General features: G+C 38.8%; 1 protein-coding gene across 2 annotated transcripts in view; it reads left to right on the top strand.

Annotated features, from left to right (window-relative positions):
- The window catches only part of FYB2 (FYN binding protein 2), a 131,248-nt gene extending 121,885 nt beyond the window's left edge, over positions 1–9,363 (top strand). For both annotated transcript variants that reach the window (XM_010803549.4, XM_015465692.3), the window contains exons 15-18: positions 2,253–2,334; positions 5,787–5,943; positions 6,049–6,082; positions 6,634–9,363. In XM_010803549.4, coding sequence (XP_010801851.1) covers positions 2,253–2,334; positions 5,787–5,943; positions 6,049–6,082; positions 6,634–6,646 — 286 coding nt within the window. In that variant the 3' untranslated portion in view covers positions 6,647–9,363. The remainder of the gene's footprint in view (positions 1–2,252; positions 2,335–5,786; positions 5,944–6,048; positions 6,083–6,633) is intronic.

Raw genomic sequence — 9,363 nt, forward strand, 5'->3', positions numbered from 1 at the left:
AATATGAAAATGTGAGTGTCACACACATTTATCATTCCTGCTTTTGGTAGATAGGGAGCAAGAAAAGAATTCTAGCCATCATTTTTTATCAAAGGATGAAAAATTTCCCGTCTTCCTCTAGGCTGTAGGAACCTTTTCCCTGTAAGAATGAACTTAAATAATATACCATTTAGAACTTGAATGATGCCTTGAGAAGAGAAACTGGGTATCATATAGCAAGGCTGATTTCCCTAATGTACTGATACAATATAATTCTAGTGATCACTACATTAGTGTTAGAAATAAAACAATGTTTTATTGACTCAAGATCTATCCTTTATTCATGTGATTCAAACTCCTAGGTGGCTGTGGGGGGAGGTGATGTTTTTTACTATCCCTGATGGTGACTTACTGCTCTGTGCTTCAGTCTTCTCAGTTGCTGGGATCTAGGGCAGGAGCTGAGGCACTTTAACTAATGTCTTGGGGAAATCCTTGTCTAAACAGTCACTGGGCTGAAAACACTGTATGGTCTGTCTGCTCTGGGAAATCTGTCTAGAAAAGTCCTAGAGGGGCACCCCAGAAGAAATCAGACATCAATCTATACCAAATTTAAACTCAGAGGATGGCATAGGGTGAGGATGGCCCTTCTCTAAGTTTTTAAGTTTAGACTTGATGTAATTTACTTTTCCCAAGTTGGAAATATGTATTCAAGACTACAAAAGCATCTTTCTACCTTAAACATCACACTTCTACTTTTGCATTTTATTGTTCAGTCACTCAATCATGTCCAACTTGTTGCAACACCATGGACTGCAGCACACCAGGCCTCTCCATCCTTCACCATTCCCCAGAGTTTGCTGAAACTCATGCCCATTGAGTCAGTGATGCTGTCCAACCATCTCATCCTCTGTCATCCACTTCTCCTCCTGCCCTCAGTCCTTCCGAGCATCAGGGTCTCTTCCTATAAGTCTGCTCTTCACATCAGGTGGCCAAAGTATTGGAGCTTCAACTTCAGCATCAGTCCTTCCAATGAATATTCAGGGTTGATTTCCTTTAGGATTTACTGGTTTGATCCCCTTGCTGTCCAAGGGGACTCTTAACCATCATCTCCAGCACCACACTTTGAAACCACTGATTCATCAGTGCTCGGCCTTCGTTATGGTCCAACTCTCACATCGGTACACCACTATTGGAAAAACCATAGCTTTGACTATATGGACCTTTGTTGCAAAGTGATGTCTCTGCTTTTTAATACGCTGTCTAGGCCTGTCATTGCTTTTCTTCCAAGGAGCAAGCATCTTTTAATTTTGCATAGCACAGCACAACAAAATTCCAAGAAATGAAATATCCGTGAAATTTTTTACTTTCCCCATCTCCTGCCAAAAACAAGCTTTCCTCAGTCCATGGGGTTCTCCAGGCAAGAATGCTAGAGTGGGTTGCCATTTCCTACTCCAGGGGATCTTCCTGACCCAGGGATCGAACCCACATACCCTATGTCTCCTGCACTGCAGGTGGATTCTTTACCCTCTGAGCCACTGGGGAAACCCACTATTTTAATGACTATACATAAACCATTTTAGGAAACAACCTTCAAGTGCTTTATTTCTTATAACAAACTGATATTATAGTTGTTTTCTTCAACTGAGTAATTTGAAAATGCAATACTGAGTTTAACATTATTCCTGTATATTGATATATCCATTTCTATGCATTCTTTGTTCCTTTTCAAATGATTTTTTTCCATAACTTACTCTACCAATAAGTAAGGATTACTTTTTTAGTGTAATTTTACTGCAACCCTTTTTTTATCCCTTTATTAATCAGGATGATGGCCAGTTCTGAGAAGTTTGAGGGCAGTTTCCTGGTATAAAGGCATGGAAATGACAGCCCACCTTCTAGGATGTTCCATGTAGACTTTGAATGTTATATGCAAAAGGACAGCTGCAAAGGGGGGTTGGGCCGGATTATAAAATACCCTGTGTACAACACAATGGGACCTGACTTTATCTTACAGTAGAGGCAGCAGAGACAGACAGGAAGGCTTTAAGAAGGAGAGTGATATGATCAATTAAATTTTAGAAAGATGACTCTGGAGGCAGGTATACAGATGGATTTGAGAAAGAAGAGGCAACAATAAGATGGTATAAAATTATACACAGAATTATACCTGAATTTATCCTGGAGTAGAATGAGTTTATAGCTTTGGAAGCTTAAAGAGTTTTTTATATATAGTAACACTTAACCCTACCTGCACCTTTCTTGCCATCTTCTAGGAGTTTCTTCAAAATCAAGAAGCAAAATTTACAAAAGGACAGGATGAAAAGAGAAGAAAGACTTTTTAGAGAAAGATTCAAGGTATGTTCTTCTTTGAAGGTAAACATTAACAGAGAAAGTAAAAAAATATTTTTTTAAATTCTGTTAAGTGTGGTGCACATCTGTCTCTCTGGGACTGTCATGATCTTTGATTAAACGTGATAGGTTAATTTTTCCCCATACATTTCTGTATTATCATGCCTTTGTACATGCTATTTCCTCTGCCTGGAAAAACTGCTAAGTTGTTCTTTAAGACTCTGTTCAAATGTCATTTACTCTTCCTTAACTCCTTGAGCCAAAGTGTGTGTGTGTGTGTGTGTGTGTGTGTGTGTGTGTGTGTGTGTGTGTGTGTGTGTGTGTGTGTGTGTAGTCTGAACTAAAGGCTTGAGTCCCTTTTAAAGGACAGATTTTTGTCTTTTTCAAGTTCCCCCTTAGCTCTCAACATAAAAGTGGATACACTGAATGATTAAACAACTCTGTCACTGAGTCCATGGAGCATTTTCTGTAATTCCAAGGTTCACACACTCCTCCCTTTTGATTTCATGTACTGTCACAGTGAGAATTATTAAGAAACATATATTGAACACCTCCCACGTACCAGACACTGGATTGAGAGAGAGTTATACAAAGCTCTTCATGTCATGACCTTCGTCTTTCTGGTTTTATTTCTCGCCATTTTCCACCTTGCACTTTGTGCCTTGGCAACACATTGTGCATCGCTCTGTTTCTCGAGTGAACATCCACCGCATCCTTGTCCCGCTATTTCCTTCCTCTAGACATTGACGCGATCCGTTCCACTGTCCAGTGTACCCTTGCTGCTTCTCCATCTGACTAGCACCTGTTAATCTGTGATGACCTAGTTCAGGCATCTCCTCTAGGAACTCACACTTGCTGATGAAAGAAATTACTCTTCCTCTGCTGCTGCTGCTGCTAAGTCGCTCCAGTCGTGTCCAACTCTGTGCGACCCCAGAGATGGCAGCCCACCAGGCTCCCCTGTCCCTGGGATTCTCCAGGCAAGAACACTGGAGTGGGTTGCCATTTCCTTCTCCAGTGCATGAAAGTGAAAAGTGAAAGTGAAGTCGCTCAGTCGTGTCCGACTCCTAGTGACCCCATGGACTGCAGCCTACCAGGCTCCTCCATCCATGGGATTTTCCAGGCAAGAGTGCTGGAGTGGGGTGCCATCACCTTCTCCAACTCTTCCTCTACAATACTTTATACCTGAGCAAACCTCTAGCTTATCACAAAACATTAGCATTATTGCAATACATGTTCATCAGTTAAACTGTGAATTCCTGGAGGACAGGGGTTATATTATGTATCATGTCCATGTAGTGAGACCTAATACTGTATAAAAATGTTTTTGGACTCAACTTAGGAATAAACACAAATTCTTCTTAATCATTAATACGTTCTGCTTGAACCAAGCTAATTTAGGTTACTAGATCTATAATATGAAATGACTTACTGCAAACCATGATGTTCTTTGATTAGTTGAAAAACGAGTGTGTAACAATTACTTGTTGAAAGGACCCTATGTTCCATCTAGTGCTTTTATTCACCACTGTATTTCTGACGCTCTCATAGGCAGCAGAAATTCCCATTCTCTTGAGTCCATTCTTCTCAATCACCTGTGGTGAGTCTCCTTGATATATCATTAAAAAAACTATACAGTTTCAATAATTTTTACTCATCTCAAATCACACCCAACCAAAATATTGGGTGCTTCATTTGTGTCAGGCATTGAGGGTGCAAGGATGGATAAAATTGCTTCCCGTTTTTATTTTATGAGACAATATGTTGATTAAATGTCATCATGGGGTACATACAAAGTGCAGTTAAAACAGTAAATTATACATGGCAGTCATGAAAGCCTTCATGAATAGTGCTTAAGAGAAAAAAAGCATTTCAGGCAGAGAAAACAGCAAGCGCAGTGGCATGGAAATATGGAAGGTACACAGTGCATTCAGAATTATCATATAGCTTGATGAAGCTTCAATGAAGGGAAAAGAAAGAGGGGGGGATGGGAATGACGTTGTGCAAAGGACCCTAAATGTCAAACTAAGAAATCTGGGTTTGAATGAAGAGTTTTTAGAATTTTATTTTAAGAAATCAGATTTGCATTTTAAGAAATCATTGTGAACAGTGGTCTGGGAAGGGTAAGATCAGTTAGGAAGCTATTACTCTGTTAGGCAAAAGAAAAACCTGTCTTGTGGATTAGATCGCATTTGGTACCCATCATAATTCATCATCCAAATCCAGGACATTTCTGAGGGGAAGGAGGCACACTTAATCATTGTAAGTATTTATAACTAGAGACATTAAATATAAACAGAGACTATCCTGAGTAAAGGAAGATGTGTGGCTACCCTAATTTAGTGAAATAGACATCTGCAAGTATAAGCTACATATTCTAGAACTTTTTCCAATAAGTGGATTTCAATACATTAAAAGGTGGTGTACCTGTACATGGACAGGTTGGCTAGTTAATAACACAGGAAAAACAAACAAACAAACTCTCCTAAGGCCAGAAATCGAATCCCTCAGTTGTTCCACAAGTGTTTGTCTTCAACCACAAAAGGATAGTGGGACCTGCTCCCAAACACCATTCCTAAAGTGAAAGTCGCTCAGTCGTGTCTGACTCTTTGTGACCCCATGGACTTAGTCCATGGAATTCTTCAGGCCAGACTACTGGATTGGGTAGCCTTTCCCTTCTCCAGGGGATCTTCCCAACTCAGGGATTGAACCCAGGTCTCCCACGTTGGAGGCTGATTCTTTACCAGCTGAGCCACAAGGGAAGCCCAAGAACACTGCAGTGGGTAGCCTATCCCTTCTGCAGGGTATCTTCCAGACCCAGGAATCAAACCGGGGTCTCCTGCATTGCAGGCGGATTCTTTACCAACTGAGCTATCAGGGAAGCACACACCATTCCTACCTCTTTAAAATATGTGTGCTGCAGCTATTAATACATGTATGCAAGAATATATGAGCCCACTAGAGAGGAAGGGTGGAAAGAGTGCCATCTAGAAATGCAATATATATAGGAACATTATAAACTCTAAAGCCCTACACTACACAAAGAGGTTTTCTGTTTCCCTCTTTTTGTAACTTGTCCTTTCCTGGGTTTACTGATTGGCTTCATTACTAGAACAATTAATATACCATTCACAATACTTAATTTACACCAATGTTACCACCTTTTCTCCTCCCAGAATTCCTTCTAACTACAATTCGATAATGGGTATGAAAACATTTTGAAAATATGATCTTACCAAACAAATGTAAAGGTTGTGATAATAAATAAATGTACTTTTATTTCTTTAAATAACCTTTCTTTCCCTAAATATCTTGCTATTTTCTTTTTCCTTAGACATTAGTTAACAGATATCTGGCCTCTTGAGTTTATTTTGAGGTTACCATAGTATGACTTCCATTAATGTTATAATGAAAAAATAAATCTATGCAAACATATTCTGATTACTAATTTTTTCTTTCAGTATGACAAAGAGATTACTGTCATCAACACAGCAGTGGTGTGTTCCAATAATTCAAGAAATGGAATATCTGACTTGCCAATAACCCCTGGAGAAGAACTAGATGTCATTGATATCACTGAAGAAAATCTAGTGATATGCCGCAATTCTGAAGGCAAATGTAAGTTACTAGGTTATTGCCTGTAAGATTTCAATCACTGCTTTTGAAAAAAACTCAAAAGCATTATAACTTTCAGATTAGTAATAATGATTTTTATTTCTATAGATGGATATGTGCTAATTGAACATCTAGATTTCAAGTAAGTGGTTTGACTTTATACTATAAATCAAATTCTGAATACTTAATACATTACTGTGTACATGAGTCTCAAGGAAAGACTATTGCATATATGTACTTCAGGAAAAGTTTGTAAATATGCAATGCTCTATTCTACAAGGAGCACTTCCCTGGTGGCTCAGATGGTAAACAATCCGCCTGCAATGTGGGAGACCCAGGTCCAATCCCTGTGTCAGGAAGATCCCCTGCAGAAGGAAATGGCAACCCACTCCAGTATTCTTACTAGAGAATCCCATGGGCAGAGGAGCATGGCAGGCTACAACAGTCCATGGGGTCACAGTCAGACACAACTGAGAACTAATTCTTTCTTTCTTCTATAAAGATTACTTGGAAGAGTAATTTTTTTGTCTGCCACTCCTGAGTATGTTATCAGACTTCTCTATAGAGCATATTTGTAAACATTTTAAAGGAGTATAAGAATATTAAACTGAATAAGAAATCCTCCCCAAATCTCTTACTCTTCCATGGGCCTGTATTTCAAAGTGTTTGTTTATTTCTCCTTTTTTCCCTCAGGCAACAAGTCTGATCACCTTAGAGAGATCAAGATCAAATGGTATGGTCTGCTCAAGTGTGAACTAGTTCTAAGGTCTCAAGGATTGAGAAGATGCAAGAAAGGTTTAACAAGGACCTAGAAGAAATAAAAAAGAGTCAATATATAATGAATAATGCAATAAATGAAATTAAAAACACTCTGGAGGCAACAAATAGTAGAATAACAGAGGCAGAAGATAGGATTAGTGAATTAGAAGATAGAATGGTAGAAATAAATGAATCAGAGAGGATAAAAGAAAAACGAATTAAAAGAAATGAGGACAATCTCAGAGACCTCCAGGACAATATTAAACGCTGTAACATTTGAATCATAGGGGTCCCAGAAGAAGAAGACAAAAAGAAAGACCATGAGAAAATATTTGAGGATATAATAGTTGAAAACTTCCCTAAAATGGGGAAGGGAATAATCACCCAAGTCCAAGAAACCCAGAGAGTCCCAAACAGGATAAACCCAAGGCGAAACACCCCTAGACACATATTAATCAAATTAACAAAGATCAAACACAAAGAACAAATATTAAAAGCAGCAAGGGAAAAACAACAAATAACACACAAGGGAATTCCCATAAGGATAACAGCTGATCTTTCAATAGAAACTCTTCAAGCCAGGAGGGAATGGCAAGACATACTTAAAATGATGAAAGAAAATAACCTACAGCCCAGATTATTGTACCCAGCAAGGATCTCATTCAAGTATGAAGGAGAAATCAAAAGCTTTTAGTTCTAAGGTCTCAGCCCTGCTTTACATTAGTTTATGTTGCCAGCATGAGACGGTGGAATCTGTGGAAATTTTCGTTAACAACTTAGAAAAGAAAAATCCTCCACATTTAGATGTTGGTTTTACTACTAAACAGTTATCTTTCGATGTCTATTTCAGTATGTATTTCACTGCTGGCTCAAAATGTGAAACAGTGTGAGTTGGCATTTGAGCACTTGTTTAATGAGCCATGTCCAAAGTTAGAAATCACGCCTTATGGCACCTAGTCAGTTGTGCAGATGGTTAGTTTGCTTCTAATGCTTCTAATATTAGTACACGAGTGTTTATAATTTCAAGAAGATGTGCATTTAAATTGGGTGTAATTTAATTCTGAAAAGTAAATAGTGTAACCAACATCTTTCAAATACTCCAATTTCAGGTATAATCCTAAAGCAAGAGGACATTTCTACATTGATTTTTATCATAAAACTAAAAATCTAACAAATGTTGCCAAAAATTGGTTTCGTTGGGAATAGGATGCTGAAAAGTAGTTTTTTCCTAAATTCACCCAACATTTTGAGAATTGCCTAAATATGTTTAAACATTTAAATTATACACTGTATCAGTTTAAAATAACCATTTTTTACTTTAGACAACAGGATATTTTGTTTATGACTTAATATGTATTAAAATTATTTATAAGTATTTTTACTTACAGAGAGTAAAAATAAGCTGAGCTGTAAATAACATTCTATTTTTCAAATGATGTACACGGCACGTTAGGCAGGGTGACCCTGACCTTCAAGGGCATGATCCACGGCCTCATCCTCTATACTGTGACACTATTTTTTAAGCTTCTAGGTTCTTTTATCTTTTTTTTCTTGTTGCAAATGGCATGTGCCAAGAAAGGCCAAGCTTATTCCAGATGAAAAGTATCAAAATTATTCATAGGGCTTAGAGAGGAAAATAGGTGGAGAGATTATTACAAATAACAGTTATAACAACATATAGGTGACACTGAAACTGGGTCTTTAAACATAATATATTTGCTGGACAAGACACAGAGAGGTCGATGCTCTCCCTGGTGACTAGGAAGAAATTCAAAGTAGAAGGAGTCTAGTCTATCTGGTAGGAAGTAGCAAGAGCTGAAATGGGGTAAGCCAGGGCTAGAATGTAACAGAGGTCACTTGGACTTTTTCCTCTAGAGAGTAGGAACCATCCAGCGGTCTTAAGCAGGAAGACAACACCAGATGTCTAGAGAAAAAAGGGAAAAAAAATCACAGCAATATGGGTGACTGATTATGGATGACAGATAAGAACGAGGAGAGACTAGTCATCTTTGCGATATTCAAGGCAAAAGAGCACTAGACCTTAATTTAAGACAGCCACAATAGAAGTATATACAGTACAGGAGCCCCATTAGAGGGAGAGGTAAGAGAGAAACAGAATTGAGACGTGATGATGAAATTTCTTTTTTGGGAGATGAGATTAAGGCTGACACCAAAGACTGGGAATATATTTCTGCTTGTACCCCCGCTAACCTCCCTGGATGAAATTTACTACTCTGAGAGGCAGGGCAGCCAGGCAACTGTAGCCCTCTCCCACACTGTGGGCACTGTAGGAGACTAGGACAGGTGTGGCCCAAGCTCAATGAGAGGGAGTGCAAGGCTGTGCTGAGCAGAGACCATTCATGCAATAATCCTATACGAAAGAGGACCAAAACCTACGTATCACTCTTGCCACCTCACCAAAACATGACCTTAGATCTGAGGTGACAGTGGGACTCGATTTCACCTGACACAGCTCTGTCCCATTCACGTTCTGTCTCGTGGCATGGCCTTGTATTCTGCGTCCATGGCTTAGCTCTGAGTCTCTTATTTCCTCATCAGTAAAGCAGCGCTAATAGCACTCACCTTGTCCACTTCTCAGCATTGTTGTCAGGCTGTAATGTAATAATATAAATAAATAAGTGTCCTAAAACCCTTAATACAAAA

The sequence above is a fragment of the Bos taurus genome, chromosome 3 (assembly GCF_002263795.3).
Source record: "Bos taurus isolate L1 Dominette 01449 registration number 42190680 breed Hereford chromosome 3, ARS-UCD2.0, whole genome shotgun sequence".
In the NCBI taxonomy this organism is placed as follows: domain Eukaryota; kingdom Metazoa; phylum Chordata; class Mammalia; order Artiodactyla; family Bovidae; genus Bos; species Bos taurus.